Here is a 20,745-nt window from a genome sequence, read left to right on the forward strand (position 1 = left end):
AATCTGGAGCTTTTAGAACTGGTGCTGAGCACATTGCCTGTTTCAGGGTGTCAAAGGCCTGTTGGCATTCCACAGTCCAGTTTACTTTCTTGGGCATTTTCTTGGAGGTGAGTTCAGTGAGGGCTGTCACAATGGATCCATATCCCTTCACAAACCTCCTGTAATACCCAGTCAAGCCAAGGAATGCCCTGACTTGAGTCTGGGTTTTTGGAGCTACCCAGTCCAGAATAGTCTGGATCTTGGGTTGGAGTGGCTGAACTTGGCCTCCACCTACAAGGTGGCCCAAGTAAACCACAGTTCCCTGCCCTATCTGGCATTTGGATGCCTTGATAGAGAGGCCTGCAGATTGCAGAGCCTTCAAAACCTTCCTCAGGTGGACCAGGTGATCCTGCCAGGTGGAGCTAAAGACAGCAATATCATCAAGATAAGCTGTGCTAAAGGACTCCAAGCCAGCAAGGACTTGATTCACCAACCTTTGGAAGGTGGCAGGGGCATTCTTTAAACCAAAGGGCATAACAGTAAACTGATAATGCCCATCAGGTGTGGAGAATGCTGTCTTTTCTTTTGCTCCAGGTGCCATTTTTATTTGCCAGTACCCTGCTGTCAAGTCAAAGGTACTTAGGAATTTGGCAGCACCTAATTTGTCTATGAGCTCATCAGCTCTTGGAATTGGATGAGCATCTGTCTTGGTGACAGAATTGAGCCCTCTGTAGTCCACACAAAACCTCATCTCTTTCTTTCCATCTTTGGTGTGAGGTTTGGGGACTAAGACCACTGGGCTAGCCCAGGGGCTGTCAGAGCGCTCAATTACTCCCAATTCCAGCATCTTGTGGACTTCCACCTTGATGCTTTCTTTAACATGGTCAGATTGTCTAAAGATTTTGTTCTTGACAGGCATGCTGTCCCCTGTGTCCACATCATGGGTACACAGGTGTGTCTGACCAGGGGTTAAGGAGAAGAGTTCAGGAAACTGTTGTAGGACTCTCCTACAATCAGCTTGCTGTTGGCCAGAGAGGGTGTCTGAGTAGATCACTCCATCTACTGTCCCATCTTTTGGGTCTGATGACAGAAGATCAGGGAGAGGTTCACTCTCTGCCTCCTGATCCTCATCTGTTACCATCAACAGATTGACATCAGCCCTGTCGTGGAAGAGCTTAAGGCGGTTTACATGGATCACCCTCTTGGGGCTCCTGCTTGTGCCCAGGTCCACCAAGTAGGTGACCTGACTCTTCCTCTCTAGTACTGGGTAAGGGCCACTCCATTTGTCCTGGAGTGCCCTGGGAGCCACAGGCTCCAGAACCCAGACTTTCTGCCCTGGTTGGAACTCAACCAGTGCAGCCTTTTGGTCATACCAAAACTTCTGGAGCTGTTGGCTGGCCTCAAGGTTTTTGGTTGCCTTTTCCATGTACTCTGCCATTCGAGAGCGAAGGCCAAGTACATAGTCCACTATGTCCTGTTTAGGCTCATGGAGAGGTCTCTCCCAGCCTTCTTTAACAAGGGCAAGTGGTCCCCTTACAGGATGACCAAACAGAAGTTCAAAGGGTGAGAATCCTACTCCCTTCTGTGGCACCTCTCTGTAAGCGAAAAGCAGACATGGCAAGAGGACATCCCATCTCCTTTTGAGCTTTTCTGGGAGCCCCATGATCATGCCTTTTAATGTCTTGTTGAATCTCTCAACCAAGCCATTAGTTTGTGGATGGTATGGTGTAGTGAATTTATAAGTCACTCCACACTCATTCCACATGTGCTTTAGGTATGCTGACATGAAGTTGGTACCTCTGTCAGACACCACCTCCTTAGGGAAACCCACTCTGGTAAAGATACCAATGAGGGCCTTGGCTACTGCAGGGGCAGTAGTCGACCTAAGGGGAATAGCTTCAGGATACCTGGTAGCATGATCCACTACTACCAGGATATACATATTTCCTGAGGCTGTGGGAGGTTCCAGTGGACCAACTATGTCCACACCCACTCTTTCAAAGGGCACCCCCACCACTGGAAGTGGAATGAGGGGGGCCTTTGGATGCCCACCTGTCTTACCACTGGCTTGACAGGTGGGGCAGGAGAGGCAAAACTCCTTAACCATGTTGGACATATTGGGCCAGTAGAAGTGGTTGACTAACCTCTCCCACGTCTTGGTTTGTCCCAAATGTCCAGCAAGGGGAATGTCATGGGCCAATGTTAGGATGAACTTCCTGAACAGCTGAGGCACTACCACTCTCCTAGTGGCACCAGGTTTGGGGTCTCTGGCCTCAGTGTACAGGAGTCCATCTTCCCAATAGACCCTATGCGTTCCATTTTTCTTGCCTTTGGACTCTTCAGCAGCTTGCTGCCTAAGGCCTTCAAGAGAGGGACAGGTTTCTTGTCCCTTACACAGCTCCTCCCTTGAGGGTCCCCCTGGGCCCAAGAGCTCAACCTGATAAGGTTCAAGCTCCAAAGGCTCAGTTCCCTCAGAGGGCAGAACTTCTTCCTGAGAAGAGAGGTTCCCTTTCTTTTGCTGTGTTGCAGTTGGTTTCCCAACTGACTTTCCTTTCCTCTTGGTAGGCTGGGCCATTCTTCCAGACTCCAGCTCTACTTGTTCACCCTGTGCCTTGCACTGTGCTCTTGTTTTCACACACACCAGTTCAGGGATACCCAGCATTGCTGCATGGGTTTTTAGTTCTACCTCAGCCCATGCTGAGGACTCCAGGTCATTTCCAAGCAGACAGTCCACTGGGATATTTGAGGAGACCACCACCTGTTTCAGGCCATTGACCCCTCCCCATTCTAAAGTAACCATTGCCATGGGATGTACTTTTCTCTGATTGTCAGCGTTGGTGACTGTGTAGGTTTTTCCAGTCAGGTATTGGCCAGGGGAAACCAGTTTCTCTGTCACCATGGTGACACTGGCACCTGTATCCCTCAGGCCCTCTATTCTAGTCCCATTAATTAAGAGTTGCTGTCTGTATTTTTGCATGTTAGGCGGCCAGACAGCTAGTGTGGCTAAATCCACCCCACCCTCAGAAACTAGAGTAGCTTCAGTGTGGACCCTGATTTGCTCTGGGCACACTGTTGATCCCACTTGGAGACTAGCCATACCAGTGTTACCTGGATGGGAGTTTGGAGTGGAACCTTTCTTGGGACAGGCCTTGTCTCCAGTTTGGTGTCCATGCTGTTTACAGCTATGACACCAGGCCTTTTTGGGATCAAAGTTTTTACCCTTGTACCCATTGTTTTGTGAAGAGGCTCTGGGCCCACCCTCCTGTGCAGGTTTTTGGGGGCCGGTAGAAGACTCTTTACTATTTTTAGTTTTGGTTGTCTCATCACCCTTCCCCTGGGGAGTCTTTGTGACCCCTTTCTTTTGGTCACCCCCTGTTGAAGTCTTGGACACCCTTGTCTTGACCCAATGGTCCGCCTTCTTTCCCAATTCTTGGGGAGAAATTGGTCCTAGGTCTACCAGATGCTGATGCAGTTTATCATTGAAACAATTACTTAACAGGTGTTCTTTCACAAATAAATTGTACAGCCCATCATAATTACTTACACCACTGCCTTGAATCCAACCATCTAGTGTTTTCACTGAGTAGTCAACAAAGTCAACCCAGGTCTGGCTCGAGGATTTTTGAGCCCCCCTGAACCTAATCCTGTACTCCTCAGTGGAGAATCCAAAGCCCTCAATCAGGGTACCCTTCATGAGGTCATAAGATTCTGCATCTTTTCCAGAGAGTGTGAGGAGTCTATCCCTACACTTTCCAGTGAACATTTCCCAAAGGAGAGCACCCCAGTGAGATCTGTTCACTTTTCTGGTTACACAAGCCCTCTCAAAAGCTGTGAACCACTTGGTGATGTCATCACCATCTTCATATTTAGTTACAATCCCTTTAGGGATTTTCAACATGTCAGGAGAATCTCTGACCCTATTTATGTTGCTGCCACCATTGATGGGTCCTAGGCCCATCTCTTGTCTTTCCCTCTCTATGGCTAGGATCTGTCTTTCCAAAGCCAATCTTTTGGCCATCCTGGCTAACTGGATGTCCTCTTCACTGGGGCTATCCTCAGTGATTTCAGAGGTGTTGGTCTCTCCTGTGAGGGAACCAGCATCTCTGACTATTATTTTTGGAGTCAGGGTTTGAGGGACCCTGTTCTCCCTAGATAGGACTGGTAGGGGGGAATTGTCCTCCAAGTCACTATCCTCTTCCTCTGAGTTGCCACCCTCAGAGGGGTTGGCCTTTTCAAACTCTGCCAAAAGCTCCTGGAGCTGTATTTTGGTAGGTTTGGGGCCCATTGTTATTTTCTTTATTTTACAGAGTGACCTTAGCTCCCTCATCTTAAGATGGAGGTAAGGTGTGGTGTCGAGTTCCACCACAGTCACATCTGTGCTAGACATTTTGCTTCTAAAAGTTGGAATACTTTTTAAAGAATCTAAAACTGTTTCTAGAATCTAATTTCAAACTTTTAACAAACTTTTAAACTCTAAAAGACAATGCTAAACAGGGACTTAACACACAAGGCCCTAGCAGGACTTTTAAGAATTTAGAAAACTTTTCAAATTGCAAAAATCAATTTCTAATGACAATTTTGGAATTTGTCGTGTGATCAGGTATTGGCTGAGTAGTCCAGCAAATGCAAAGTCTTGTACCCCACCGCTGATCCACCAATGTAGGAAGTTGGCTCTGTATGTGCTATTTCAAAGTAAGGAATAGCATGCACAGAGTCCAAGGGTTCCCCTTAGAGGTAAAATAGTGGTAAAAATAGATAATACTAATGCTCTATTTTGTGGTAGTGTGGTCGAGCAGTAGGCTTATCCAAGGAGTAGTGTTAAGCATTTGTTGTACATACACATAGACAATAAATGAGGTACACACACTCAGAGACAAATCCAGCCAATAGGTTTTTATATAGAAAAATATCTTTTCTTAGTTTATTTTAAGAACCACAGGTTCAAATTCTTCATGTAATAGCTTATTTGAAAGGTATTGCAGGTAAGTACTTTAGGAACTTTAAATCATAAAAATTGAATGTATACTTTTCAAGTTATTCACAAATAGCTATTTTAAAAGTGGACACAGTGCAATTTTCACAGTTCCTAGGGGAGGTAAGTATTTGTTAGTTTTACCAGGTAAGTAAGACACTTACAGGGCTTAGTTCTTGGTCCAAGGTAGCCCACCGTTGGGGGTTCAGAGCAACCCCAAAGTCACCACACCAGCAGCTCAGGGCCGGTCAGGTGCAGAGTTCAAAGTGGTGCCCAAAACACATAGGCTAGAATGGAGAGAAGGGGGTGCCCCGGTTCCGGTCTGCTTGCAGGTAGGTACCCGCGTCTTCGGAGGGCAGACCAGGGGGGTTTTGTAGGGCACCGGGGGGGACACAAGCCCACACAGAAATTTCACCCTCAGCAGCGCGGGGGCGGCCGGGTGCAGTGTAGAAACAAGCGTCGGGTTTGTAATGGAAGTCAATGGGAGATCTAGGGATCTCTTCAGCGCTGCAGGCAGGCAAGGGGGGGGTTCCTCGGGGAAACCTCCACTTGGTCAAGGGAGAGGGACTCCTGGGGGTCACTCCTCCAGTGAAAGTCCGGTCCTTCAGGTCATGGGGGCTGCGGGTGCAGGGTCTCTCCCAGGTGTCGGGACTTAGGATTCAAAGAGTCGCGGTCAGGGGAAGCCTCGGGATTCCCTCTGCAGGCGGCGCTGTGGGGGCTCAGGGGGGACAGGTTTTTGTACTCACAGTCTTAGAGTAGTCCTGGGGTCCCTCCTGAGGTGTTGGATCGCCACCAGCCGAGTCGGGGTCGCCGGGTGCAGTGTTGCAAGTCTCACGCTTCTTGCGGGGAGCTTGCAGGGTTCTTTAAAGCTGCTGGAAACAAAGTTGCAGCTTTTCTTGGAGCAGGTCCGCTGTCCTCGGGAGTTTCTTGTCTTTTCGAAGCAGGGGCAGTCCTCAGAGGATGTCGAGGTCGCTGGTCCCTTTGGAAGGCGTCGCTGGAGCAGGATCTTTGGAAGGCAGGAGACAGGCCGGTGAGTTTCTGGAGCCAAGGCAGTTGTCGTCTTCTGGTCTTCCGCTGCAGGGGTTTTCAGCTGGGCAGTCCTTCTTCTTGTAGTTGCAGGAATCTGATTTTCTAGGGTTCAGGGTAGCCCTTAAATACTAAATTTAAGGGCGTGTTTAGGTCTGGGGGGTTAGTAGCCAATGGCTACTAGCCCTGAGGGTGGGTACACCCTCTTTGTGCCTCCTCCCAAGGGGAGGGGGTCACAATCCTAACCCTATTGGGGGAATCCTCCATCTGCAAGATGGAGGATTTCTAAAAGTTAGAGTCACCTCAGCTCAGGACACCTTAGGGGCTGTCCTGACTGGCCAGTGACTCCTCCTTGTTTTTCTCATTATTTTCTCCGGCCTTGCCGCCAAAAGTGGGGCATGGCCGGAGGGGGCGGGCAACTCCACTAGCTGGAGTGTCCTGCTGGGTTGGCACAAAGGAGGTGAGCCTTTGAGGCTCACCGCCAGGTGTGACAATTCCTGCCTGGGAGAGGTGTTAGCATCTCCACCCAGTGCAGGCTTTGTTACTGGCCTCAGAGTGACAAAGGCACTCTCCCCATGGGGCCAGCAACATGTCTCGGTTTGTGGCAGGCTGCTAAAACTAGTCAGCCTACACAGATAGTCGGTTAAGTTTCAGGGGGCGCCTCTAAGGTGCCCTCTGTGGTGTATTTTACAATAAAATGTACACTGGCATCAGTGTGCATTTATTGTGCTGAGAAGTTTGATACCAAACTTCCCAGTTTTCAGTGTAGCCATTATGGTGCTGTGGAGTTCGTGTTTGACAGACTCCCAGACCATATACTCTTATGGCTACCCTGCACTTACAATGTCTAAGGTTTTGTTTAGACACTGTAGGGGTACCATGCTCATGCACTGGTACCCTCACCTATGGTATAGTGCACCCTGCCTTAGGGCTGTAAGGCCTGCTAGAGGGGTGTCTTACCTATACTGCATAGGCAGTGAGAGGCTGGCATGGCACCCTGAGGGGAGTGCCATGTCGACTTACTCGTTTTGTCCTCACTAGCACACACAAGCTGGCAAGCAGTGTGTCTGTGCTGAGTGAGAGGTCTCCAGGGTGGCATAAGACATGCTGCAGCCCTTAGAGACCTTCCTTGGTATCAGGGCCCTTGGTACTAGAAGTACCAGTTACAAGGGACTTATCTGGATGCCAGGGTCTGCCAATTGTGGATACAAAAGTACAGGTTAGGGAAAGAACACTGGTGCTGGGGCCTGGTTAGCAGGCCTCAGCACACTTTCAATTGTAAACATAGCATCAGCAAAGGCAAAAAGTCAGGGGGCAACCATGCCAAGGAGGCATTTCCTTACACTTGGTGTTTGATTCTTTTTATTGTCTGTCAAGTTGCAACCTCTGGTCTGTTGGGGGAGTGTTTCTACTGCAAGGCAGACATCTAATACTGCCATCTTAGCCATTTCGGGGCTTTGGCAAGTGATGCCATTTGTTGCTCTCCACCATGCCATTCTGAGTATATGAATGGCTGCCTGAAACTATGGATCCTAAAGCAGAGCATAGACTCTGTTGTGGTCTGGGTTAAGAGTCTGTGAGAAATAGCAGGATGCAAGTAGTCTTATTATGAGAGTCTGATGCTCACAGAGCCGTGCTCGCAGACACTGCTGCAACCTTTCCTCACATGTAGGTTTTACTTCAGTAGAAAGATCAGCTTTTCCATCTGACCACCATACGTGTTAAATAGCTGCCTTTCTGTGTCATATGGTTACTGTCTTTTCATAGGAAATAACTTCAAAAATATATTTTTTTTTAATCATATTTCAATGCTGTACATGAAGCTCCCTAGGAGTGAACTTCAGCAATTTGCAGTCACTCAATACGGTGGAAAGGCATGCTTGTATTCTTCCCCCGACATATTCTCTCTCCACATTATCATTGTCAATATCCTTATCATTAAGCTGCCTTGATTGGACTTAATAAAATAGTCCCTCACACATCTTGCTGAAAATGTGCTAGAAACAAAAAGGTGACTATTAAGATGTTTGAATTAATCTTAGCAACTGGTAGTTGCTCGAACTACGCCCAAGTTCATCACTTTTTTTTTATTACGCTGTTCTAGTTGGGAACCAGTCCTATGCCAGTCAGGTTCTGTTCTAATAGGAACTGCTCAGCCCAAAAATGCAATACTAGCCCCATCCAGACTGGGCCACAAGCATCCCTAGGCAGATGTTGCATCATCAGACCGAGTCAGTAAGGTGCGTCTTTTGGTAAAAGTACTATCTTGGTCCCAGGTTTGGTAATCTTGTCAATTGAGTTGCAAAACCCTGTTTATAGTGTAAACCGTGTGGGACTGGAGGAGTGTGATACAGTGCAGGAGACAGAATTTGAATTTAACTGTTGTATAGAAAGAGTAATTGACCGCATTGGTTCTGGTGCTAGCCGACATCTGTTAACTATTTGCCATCATACCTCTCTCCTCACCTCTATTGAGAGCAAAAATAAGCTTTCCTATATCCTTTGGTGTAAAGCGAGTTACATTAACTTGGTCCAGACATAGATAAAGAAAAGTCACTGGTTTCTGAGAACAGGTCTCATGCAGGAATATGTTTAGCAGATTTATTGTTCATGTTAAATTATTGCAGAAGGAGGATGGTAGATTGTTGCTTTCTGAAACATTGTAGTTTTTCCTTGTACTTTATGTGCACAGAATAACTATTTTTTTCTTTTATATTATAGATTCATGCTTTGACAGTCTGAGCGGTGCAACAACCTCTAAAACTCTTTCTAAGGAAGTAAACAAGGAAAATCAAAATCCTGTTCTAGTACCTGGAAACTGTCCTGATGCATTCTCTCGTCTGGAGTTGCCTGAAGAACTAGAGGAAGGGGAAATCATTAGTAGTGATGATAGTGAAGAGACACCAAGTAAGGAAAAGCCAGCTATCAAGAGTTCTAAAAGTGCAGAGAGAAGAATGCATTCTAAAATAGGCATTCCTCCTTATCAGTATACCTCAGTCAAAAATCAGCACAAGAGGAAGCGGTCAAATTCAGATGAGACAAGTCCAGAAATGATTTGTGTTGAAAGTCCTGCATGCAAGACCAGAGCAACCACTACAGCAAAGGAGATTTCAGCATCCCCCAATGATAACGATAATAAAAAAGCAATTAGCCCTGGCCTAGAAGTGGAAAAACTAGCCATGCCTTCCACAGTACGTGAAATTATGCAGATGTTAAGAGTAGTCAGGAATCACATTAGAAAGAAATACATGAAGTTCAAGGTTCAGTTTTCAAAGAGGCAGTTTCATGGCTTTATGGAAACCTCAAGTGCAAATTTCACATCTTTTCTAAAAGGCTTGGATTGGTCTAGGATCTGTAAGTCTCCAGATTCCCTGATCCAGAAACTCATCAAAACTGTAGAACGTACATTGGGGCAAGTTAAAAACAACGGCATTGTGGACCGAGTTTTTGGACAGCATGTGCATGATATGAAAAAGAAGTTGTGGAAGTTTGTGGACGATCAACTGGATTATTTGTTTGAAAAAATCAAAGAGGTTTTGGCTAAGTTCAGTGACATAGCAGAAGGGGAAATTGATAGTGATGACAGTAGTCTTGCGTCACCACCAAAGTGCTCCTCTACCCTTCCGGACAATTTGCAGAAGGTCTCTAAAAATTGCATGAAAACCAAATCTCCAAAGTGTGAAGAAATCGCCTTGTCAAAATCAGTAATTAGAGACTTACAGTCTGAGGTTTGTCAACGAGTAATTCCACTTTGTCAAAATAGTAAAAAGCAAGACTTATCAAAAACTACTACAAATAAAGTTAAGCCTTCAGTGAAGTTGATGGAAAAATCAGCAACCAGTTATTGTCCGTCTGAAGTAGATCGTGGTCAAGGCAGCTCTGGCAAATTCCGTGATGCGCACAATAAGAAAGAAGAGACTTTCAAGAAACATAGGGATTCTACGAAGACTGATCTTTGTAGAAAGTTGCTTAAGGACCAGCAATCATCCAGTTTAACCTTCAATTTAGTGAATGATGCTCACATGGGTGAAGTATTTAAAAGCTTGTTGCAAGATCAAAATGCCCTAGAGGAGAGCACTACTAGTCTAGAAAAAAGCCAGCAAGAAACTGGCACACCAGAAAAGATGATCACCGGAGATGAACAACATGACACTTGTGTGTCTGATGAAACAGAAACGTTAGAGAGAGACACTTTTTTGCAGTTAGAAATACCAGATGGCTCATCTTCACCAGTGGCTCCCTCTGAAAAGTCTTTATCCTGTGTGATTCAGATGCCTGTTCGCCCAGATATTTTGGATGAAAGCTGCATGCTGGAGGTCCCCAGATTTTCGTACTCCAGCAGAGACAATACATGCTGTGAAGAAAGAGATAAAACCTATGTTTCTGTGCTTATGGAAGATCTAGCGGTTTCCTTAACAGTCCCTTCCCCGTTGAAGTCTGATGGTCATCTTAGTTTTTTACGGCCCCAGACTGCAACAACTTCTACTCCAGAGAGGCTTATTAATGCACATTACAGTGAAGATGCACTACTGGATGGCGAGGATGCCACAGAGCAGGATATTCATTTAGCTTTAGAATCTGATAATTCAAGCAGTAGGTCTAGCTGTTCTTCCTCATGGACCAATCAGGACCCTCCACCTGGTTTTCAGTGTTGCCCCAGCGAACCAATGCAGGCAGTAATAATGGAGAAATCCAATGACCACTTTATAGTTAAGATTCGGAGGGCATTGCCGGCTACTTCGCCAGATTCTGACGAGGCGTCCTTGACTGATGCAGAGTCTTGGTCTTCTGCGACCCAGAACAAACCCTTCTCTCTAGTTCAGAAATGTTCTGCTCTTACGGATTCGGAGGGATCACCACCCATATCCACTGACTTGAGTAAGCATGCTGCTACAACCCTTAAAATTGTTGGAGCAAGCCCTAGGATTCCTGAACAGGCAGTACCTTTGCCTCTGAGTAATCAGACCAAATCAAATCCTGCATCTTCTGATCCAGACAGTACGGCACATACACACCAGGCTCTTTCTAGATTAGCCACTGAGACATCTGGTCTAGATGTGTCCAAATCATCTGAACTCTTAGGGCCAATCACAGCTCCTCCTGAACCACTTGAACCATACCCATCTGATACATTCCATCGTCCCCCAGAGCCACGTGAACCCTACCCAGCACATCTGCAACCTGATGCACCAGCTCCTGCTAAGTCTCCTGCCCCATGTCTGGCTGAGTCTTCCTGTCGCTCCCCAAAGTCACTTAATCACTATCCTAGTAATGATCATTTCACCCCAGCTGAACCGGTCGCAGCACCTGCTGCTCCTTCAGAGTCACCTGGAAAATGCCCAGCTCATTCATCCCATTGTTTTCCAGAGTCATCGGTACCTGCCACATCTCCCTCAGAGCCACATGAATCTTTCCCAGCTCAGTCATCACCTAATCGCCCTGTGCCATCAGAAACTGCCCCAGGGTTGCCCAACCTTTCTGAAATGCACAGAGTTCAAACATTCCAGGGTCCTTTTAACCTACCTCCTAAGTCTACTCCACCCCCTGAGCCATCTGACTTGCATCTGACTGAATTATCCCACATTTCATGTGAACCCTGTCCGACTCAATCAAAGGATACACCACCTGAATCTAATTTAGCAGCTGCTGTCATCCTGCGGCCAACTGGAACCCATATCCCTTCTAAATCTAGCATTTCACCTCCTGCATGTACAAAGAAAGCCCACCTTTCCCCAGAAACATCTAGAGACTCTTCAGAACTGGAGAGCAGCTGTAGTGCTAATGCAACTACTGAGGGGTCTTCTGAGCTAATATATGTCCAGGAATTAGAGGCACCGGAAGTTGTTGTTGAAACCTTGAACAATGCTGCAGAAGCTTCACTCTGTGGTTCGATTTTTTTTAAATCTACCACTCAACAAGCTTCAGTGACCTCTGCTGCAGTTACATTTGTGGATTTGACAGAAGAGACTGATGATGAAAGAACTAAAGATGACCATGGCAAGTCTGTAACAAAGACAGTTTATGAGACTGCTACTTTAGAACGTGGAACAGGGAGCCTTGAGAACGTTTGCAGTAAGAGAAAAAAGGAAACTGCTTCAGGGGTCACCCGTCAAAAAAGGTCAAAGGCTAGCCATGATCTGGTAATTGAAACAAAGCGGCAGAGGAAGAAAAGCAGAAAAGCGGAGGAGAGTGAGTTATTTACCAAAAAGAAGTCATCCAGCAAGAAGGCAACTCCGGAGAAAGTGGATGCTCATTTGGAGACTTCGTCTATTTCTCCACAAAGCCTTTCAGCAAAAAATTTGATTAAAAAGAAAGGAGAGGTCGTTGTTGCCTGGACTAGGTAAGCATAGAAACCACTAGTTGGCAGTTTGAGTGTTATTTTTTTTTTTAAAGAAAGGAATACTCCATTGCTAACTCAATAGCTGCATGTTTTAAACTATTAATTTTAACTCCACCGCGATAAGTATGTGAAAAAGAAAGATGTTTCTGCATTGGTCACACTTTTTCCCATTTTTGAAATTGGAGAAGTTTCAAACAGTGAAATTAACATGCATGCATTATATCTACGTATTGTCTCCTGTAAACATGCTTTACATTTTTAGGTAAGTGACATTTACACTCACTCCTGTTTCCGCCCATTTTTCCTGTTACCAGTTAGTCATTGAAACACACACGCTTGCTTTTTTGTAACAGTCTGCCATCATCAAGAGTAAGCTTTGAGGAGACGCTGTTGCCTAAAATCACTGGTCCATGTTCCGAAATACCCTCCGATGTGAACAGGCAGTTGCTACTACTTTGTGGACATGCTATAAATTTTTGGGTACATGGCATTTATAATTTAATCCCGTGTCCATCCAGTTTTCCAGTTACTAGTTTATAGGAACTGCTGTGACATAGTATGTGAACTAAAAACTGCCTCTTTAGTTCTTAATAAAAACTGTGTGATTGTGCAGGCACATCTACTCTTCCCTTCACACACTTATGCTCAAAGTGACGGTGTAGGCAGTTGGCTCTGTATATACTATCTTAAAGTGAGAGATAGTGTGCACAGAGTCCAAGGGTTCCCCTTAGTGGTCGATAGTGGCAATAATAGATAATACTAATGCTCTATTTGTGGTAGTGTGGTCGAGCAGTAGGCTTATCAGATGGTAGTGTTAAGCATTTGTTGTACACACACAGGCAATAAATGAGAACATACACTCAAAGTCTTAACTCCAGGCCAAAAGGCTTTTATATAGAAAAATATTCTCTTCTTAATTTATTTTAGCACCACAAGACTCAGAATTCAAGTAAACCCATAAATTGAAAGGTACATGGCATAGGTAAGTATGGAACTTTGAATTAAAACAGTAAGGTATACAGTTTTGGCAAAAATGGCAATAAGCTATTTTAAAAGTGGACACAGTGCAAAAATCAACAGTTCCTGGGGGAGGTAAGTACAAGTTAGTTTAGCAGTCATTTGTTGTCTCCATCGTCTCTGCAGGGCTTTCAGGTCAGCAGTCCTTCTTCTTGTTTCAGGTTGTCAGGAAATCTGTCTTCCTGGTTCAGGGTCTCCCCTAAATACTCAATTTAGGAGTGTAGTTAGGGCTGGAGGGCGGAATCCAATGGCTACTGCTCCTGAGGATGGTTACACCCTTCTTGTGCCTCCTCCCTGTGGTGAGGGGGAGCACATTCCTAATTCTATTGGGGGAAATCCTCCAAAGCAAGATGGAGAATTTTCTAAGGCAGGGGTCACCTAAGCTCAGGGCACCTTAGGGGCTGTCCTGGCTGGAGGGTGACTCCTCCTTGTTTTTCTCATTATCTCCTCTGGACTTGCCGCCAAAGTGTGGGCTGTGTCTTGGAGGAGGTGGGGGCCGCATCTCCTCTAGATGGAGTGCCCTAGGGCGCTGTAACACCAGGCTTGAGCCTTTGAGGCTCACCACCAGGTGTTACTATTCCTGCAGAGGGAAGTGTGAAGCACCTCCACCCAGGACAGTCTGTGTTCCTGGTCACAGAGTGCACAAAGACACTCACTCCGATGTGGCCAGAAACAAGTCTGGAAGTGGCAGGGTGGCAGAGACCGGTCAGCCTAGCACTAGCAGTTGGGCTGGTATGCAGGGGGGCATCTCTAAGATGCCCTCTGGGTGCATTTCTTAATAAATCTCACATTGGCATCAGTGTGGATTTATTGTGCTGAGAAGTTTGATACCAAACTTCCCAGTATTCAGTGTAGCCATTATGGAACTGTGGAGTTTGTGTTTGACAAACTCCCAGACCATATACTCTTTATGGCTACCCTGCATTTACAATGTCTAAGAATTGGCATAGGCACTGTAGGGGCATAGTGCTCATGCAGCTATGCCCTCACCTGTGGTATAATGCACCCTGCCTTAGGGCTGTAAGGCCTGCTAGAGGGGTGACTTACCTATGCCACAGGCAGCAGTTTGTGTGCATGGCATTCTGAGGGGGATGCCATGTCGACTTTGCCTTTTTCTCCCCACCAACACACACAAGCTGTGTGGCAGTGTGCATGTGCTGAGTGAGGGGTCCCTAGGGTGGCATAATACATGCTGCAGCCCTTAGAGCCCTTCCCTGGCCACAGGTCCTTGGTACCAGGGGTACCATTTACAAGGGACTTGTCTGTGTGCCAGGCTTGCGCCAATTGTGGAGACAAAGATACAGTTTTAGGGAAAGAACACTGGTGCTGGGGGCCTGGTTAGCAGGGCCAAGCACACCTTCAATCCTAACTATCATCAACAAAAGGCAAAGTGGGGGTAACCATGCCAACAGTGGCATTTTCCTGCACACAGGATGAACATTAAAGGTTTTGGAGCATTTTATATGTGCATCAAGTGCTCTATCCACCTTCTTCCTCACATTTGTTCTTTTAGAACCTTCTTAATAGCTTCCCCAACTTCATCCATGCCATATGAAGCAGGTTCATACAGTTTGTGGCAAGCTCATTTTTCCAAAGCTAGCCCTTTTATCTTATGCTTGTAATGCTTGGGTGCTAAGCACCACTACCTCTGTGCTCTTTCATATAGTGATTTTAATTTACCTGCTACTAGTGTTTTCTTCTTTTTGATTTGAGGTTGTTCCTGAAAGAGCAACATACACCAAGAGCTTTAAGTGACTGTACTCCTTTTTGTTCATTTTTATAGACCCACCTCACCCTTGGGCCCTTCCCCCACACACAGACTTTCATTTTGGAACAGTCTTCGATCATGAAGAGCGAGTTTTGCAGTGGCACTATTGCTTAAAATCACTGGTCCGTGTTCTGAGGTACCCTCGGGTGTGACTAGGTAGTTCCTACTTTTCTTCAGTTAGTAAACCTATTGGTACACCCCAGAAATGCACAAAGGCCCCCAAGTGGTCTGGCTCTGGTCTTTACCAATGAACGACAAACTTATGGTGTTCCATTTCCCACGCATGCTGAATTGAAGGGAGACAAATCGGCAGACACCTCATGGAGGAGCACAACAGTTTGATAAATAGTAAATTCTAACATCTTTAAAGCCTTGAGAATTCAACAGGTCACCTGATTCTCCACAGTAAAAAATACATAATTCTGACACTTTGTATTCAGGCTTTGAAAGAACAGATCCATGTGGATTTTCCCCTGCTTCAAAGGATGATTGCCAAGCAGAGACAATCCAAGACAGCGCAATGTTCTTAGTGTATGTGGCTGTACAAACACATACTCTGCATGCTCCTGCCATCTAGTGTTGGTTTTGGACCATTAAAACTTGTTTTTCTTTGAAGAATTCTTTTGAGTCACAAGATCTCCATGATTCTTACCGTGAATGCGCATGGGCACCGACTCCATTGTTAGATTATTTTTCTCTGACATCGGTTCCTGCTGTGTATCACCATTGCTCCCAGTATCGATGTTGACCATGATGGCCCCAAAAACTGTTTTCTTTCTTTCCCATCTCCAAGTAGATTTTTCAGTGCATCTATTCAATTGACTTCCTCTGATCAACCCGCCGAAGATGTTGTAACAGCAGGGCATCCCGCCCTCAGAAGGCCCCTGCCCTTTGGGGCAGCATATTCTCCTTGAGGACGTGCAGAAGGTAATGAAATGGACACCGTTCAAGAAATGCCCTCTGTGCCACTCCAAGTACATCTGAGCCTAATCTCCATGTTGTCTGTAACCTGTGCTTCTCGCCAGAGCATGACAAGTCCTGATGTGACTCTTGCTCAGCCCTTCAGGAGGAAGATGGTCCTTTGGCAGCAGAGAGACAGACAGAGCACACAACAAAATGTATTGGTTATCCTGACAGACGCCGGACATCTTCGGGTATCCTGAGATACACCGGACATCTTCGGCGAGGTAGGACCTGCTCAGCGCCGAAGAAGAATCTAGTGAGTCGGATGATCTTCCAGCCCACGTACACGGTTAAGATGTTCAAGAGGAGGAGACCAAGGACATCCCATCTACCTCAGTCAACCCTGTAGCTTATCTGAGGACCACACCGAGACATGAGTACAGTCGACATCCAAACTTCTTCTAAAACCCATTATTGGCTGCACATCGAAGCAGGGCACCTCCTCTCCAGGCGTTGAGGCCCATGCTGCTCTCAAATTCGCCACCGCCCTTGGGCTCTGGTCAATACCAACACAAGACATCTAAGCAGAGAGGGGAGCCGGCCAAGATCCTTGACCGACCACTAGCGGCGGCCCACCTGTCTCAGACCATTTGTATGTGGTGAAGTCTTGAAGCCAATAACTCCATCTAGGCAGAATCCATCCTCTGTGCTGAAACCTCAGTCTGTTCTCAGCAGCTGACTCAGAGAAGAGGCCTGTCACGAAAAGCTCCAATAGAAGCTGAATGAAAGGCTGCAGCGCTTCATTATTCACCCACACACAGGCAAAATCTCTGTGTCTGAAAAGACTTTGGGCCTGGTTCAGAGTTTGGCGGAGGGGGCTATCTGTCACAAACGTGATTGATATCCTGTCCGCCTTAATACGATCCCACAATAGCCAATGAAGATCATAATACCACAGACGGGGTATCAGTCACATTTGTGGTGGTGTAACCCATCCACCAAACTCGAAATCAGGCTCTTTGTCTAAGTAGAGCAGGCTTGTATTTAAGGGAAAACATTCACATTCCTCTGCCACTGCTGCCCCCCACAAAAGGCATAGGAGGAAGACTGTGGTCTCTACACCTTTTCCACCACCTCCCTCACTTCTTCCAACTTGCCTTCAGTGGTCACCAGAGTCATTCACTGACAGTCAGTCCTAGCGCCTATTGTCCAGCGGAGTACTTTGAGCTCCACTGTACACGTACTCTATTGATGATCCTTGAGAGGGTTATGATGTGAAACCTCTGGGACACCATGAGTGTGACCTAGTCCTGTTAAGGCTTCCACTCCAAATGACACCATGGCATAGCACTGTTTTATCTTACGTGCAGCCACCTATCGCAAAGTGGATATGTAAGTCTCTCAGAAGGAGGAAAGCTTTATTATTGGATATGCTCTGCAGAACAGAGTGCTTCATCCACTATTTGCCCATGCCATAGGGGATGATAGAATTTGACCATGAGATCTTGCGGAACAAATTAAGTCCTGGGTGGTAACCCCTAGGATTTAAAAGTAGTTCAAGCCGGCACCCTCAGATCCACTGCACATCAGGGATCACGTCCCACCCCACTACCTGGTTGTTTCCACCGCCTGCAAAAGAGCAGAAGACCATGCAACTGGTGCACCCCTCCTCCTGACAAGGAAAGTAAGCGCATCAACCCAGCATGCAAGATGGTAGTGGTTGATGCCACCACAGATTGTTTCATTGCCAATTCAGTAGGTCTCCTTGTATGACATGGCACTGAGGAAAGAGGTGGAGGTTCTACTCCGACATATCTATGTTAAATATTGCAAAAGGAGGGAGAAGAGAGTCTAAGGAGGAGAGCCATCTCCAACACTACCATCAGCTGTCACGGTTGTGAATACCTCACTACCACTCCTGTCTGCATGTGTCTTGGTTCAAACCAGAGGTGCAGCAACATCTCATCAACCTGCCCTTCGACTGGAAACACCTGCCTATCCCAAAGATTGATAACATGTTAAAAATAAATAAATAAAGGATACAGATACAACTAAGGCCATGGGCGCCCTTCAAGATCCTTTTGTCAAGGGCTCCTTTCAAAATCAAAAAGCAAGAGGTAGTCCAAAGCCACTTCCTCAGAACCAACCCAGTCCTACCAGCAGGAACAACGTATTAATCACCAACAGGGTGATAGAGGTTACATGCAGGGTTCCATCAGAGGCAGCCGTTTCAAAGCTTGTGGCAGAGACACGCCTGCCATGGGAGTCTCTACCCCCAGAAACTGACTTGCTTCGCGTCCCTTCGCATCCCCCTGGATCACACTTAGCTGCTGTGGGAAACTACAAGGTTTTCTTCCCCATTGAGAGGAGATCACCAGTCAGTGGTCAAAACTCACATATCATTACAACCAAGAATCAGTATAAATGTGACAGGTCCCAGGCAATTCTTGTTTCAGTGCCTGATATATATATACAGCATGCTATCCTGCAAATTGACTACTCTTCCCTTCTCCTGTACTGGACAGCAACTTCTTGATGCCTGGGTTATATGACACTGCCTTCCAATGTCTTTTGCCCCCCTTCCTCCCCCCCCCCCCCCCCCCCCCCCCCCCCCCACATACATGGCTGAACAATCGGTAAACCATACATGCTTCCTATCCTCAGGGGACAAGGATTCAAATAGCTCACCCCACCAAACGGGTGATTCTTTTATCTCTGGTACCTCCTGCACTCTCTTATCATCCTGTATAAGGGCCTGTGCCACCTGTTCATGCAGGGGTGCTGTCCCTGCTGGTCCCACTCTGGCCTGGGCCTGAATGTACCACTTCCACTTGATTATACTGGCTTCTAGTGCATGTCCTATCAGGTGAGCTTTAGGTGAACTCATCACACACTGCATTATTGGAATCTCAGGTCTCAGAATCACATTATGACCTAGGGTAATTTGCTCAGTATCCACTAGAGCCCAGTAACACACAAGTAACTGTTTCTCAAAAGGAGTATATCGTTCTCCAGCATCTGGTTCTTTTTGGTCCAGTAATCCAGGGGACCCTCTTTCGTCCCTGTTCTTACCACATGCTCCAATTTGCATATTGCCTTTGAACAGTTACATGTAACTCAATGTCTCCTTCCTGTAAGGACCATATGTCTAAAGTCTATTGAATAGCCCCCTTCGCCAATTGAAATGCACACTGCTGCTGCTCTCTCCATTCAAGCTCATGCTTCTTTCTTGTCACTTTGTGGAAAGGGGCCGGAATCTCACTCAAGTGAGGGATATGCTGTCTCCAAACACCAAACAGCCTATTGAATCACTGAGGCTCCTGCTTATTAGGGGGTATGCCAAATTCTAATATCTTTTATTTTGCCTTCGGTAACACCTCTCTGTGTCCCTGATTCCACTTGATTCCTAGAAACTTCACATTTTGAGAGGGTCCTTGTCTTATCTGGATTGATCATCCACCCTTTGCTCTACAATAGTTCTGCAACCCTGTCAGAGTGTGCACCTGTTCTCCCTGAATCATCACATCATTGATGTAATGACAGAATTGCACCCCTGGAATGACAGATAATTCATCCAGGTGTTCTTCCTCCAGCTGGTGGGGAGCCTTAACATCTTGAATTGTCTTCCATTCCATGAGAAACTAAATTGCTCCTATCTCTCAGGAGCTAGTGCTATGGAAAAGAAACATTATCAGTATCAATAATTGCATACCAGGTCCCTTTATGTTTTTGTATCCTGTCAAAGTGATGGTATATGGGACTGCAACAGTCAGAGGGGGTCATATATTTGTTCAATTCACTGTAATCGATCATCATTCTATAGTGCCCATCTGCTTGGCGCACAGGCCACAAAGGATTGTTCCACTCAGTGGTGACTGGAGCCCACCACACCTGCCTCCAACTCCTGTATAGTCTCACTTATTTCCTCATGCCCTCCTGGAATTCAGTATTGTTTCATACAAACCATCTTTGTTGCTAAGGGGACCTTCATTGGGGGTATCTTCGGATGACCCACCCTCACAGCTGTCACTAAAATGTATCGCTTTGATCCAAATTGATGACAACCATTATCCAGTTCTAGAGTCACCCACTTCAAAATGTCAATTCGGAGTACATACTCCAGGAGCGGCACAATCAAAATACTGTATTCTCTTTTTGGTTTTCTCCCTATTTCCATTTGAATAGTAGTCTGCTTTGTGGGGATTTGCTTTCCACCCAGCCCTGTGATGGTGCAGGGCTGACCTGTAAACTTTTTTGGGTTCCCATAAATTAAAGAGGCCTCCGCTCCGGTGTCCACCAAGAACCGCACCTTTTGAACATTTCTGTTTTTCCAATGAATTTCTAGATCAACATGGGGTCTGTTAAATATGCTTTCATATCTGTGAGGAGAATCCTCTCCTTCCTTGTTTTTTGCAGTTAACCACATCGGTGTTCAAATCTTCCTCCTTCTTCTTCCATGAAGAAACATTTTTCTCTCTCTCATTTCCTTCCTCCTGCATCAGTGATTTGCCCTAATTCACTCGTTTGTTATCTTGCTTATTCACTTTCCTGCTGCCCTCCTTTCTGTCCAGACCTCGCTTACGGTATATCTTCCTCAGGCTCTTAGCATCTGTCCCATCTACCTGCTCTTTGTTGACACCATCCTTCAACAATGCCATAAACATCTCTTCTAGATACTCTGTTATTGTCTGTGCAACCCTCAGACCTTGGGGCTCTTTCAGGTTTTGTCCAGTCTCCAAG

General features: G+C 46.2%; 1 protein-coding gene across 3 annotated transcripts in view; it reads left to right on the forward strand.

The window, feature by feature from the left end:
* Positions 1–20,745, forward strand: part of CASP8AP2 (caspase 8 associated protein 2) — a 248,152-nt gene that overhangs the window by 183,289 nt on the left and 44,118 nt on the right. For all 3 annotated transcript variants that reach the window (XM_069235500.1, XM_069235501.1, XM_069235502.1), the window contains one exon: positions 8,699–12,317. In XM_069235500.1, the coding sequence (XP_069091601.1) occupies positions 8,699–12,317 (3,619 nt within the window). The remainder of the gene's footprint in view (positions 1–8,698; positions 12,318–20,745) is intronic.

This window comes from Pleurodeles waltl, chromosome 5, assembly GCF_031143425.1.
Source record: "Pleurodeles waltl isolate 20211129_DDA chromosome 5, aPleWal1.hap1.20221129, whole genome shotgun sequence".
Taxonomy (NCBI): Eukaryota; Metazoa; Chordata; class Amphibia; order Caudata; family Salamandridae; genus Pleurodeles; species Pleurodeles waltl.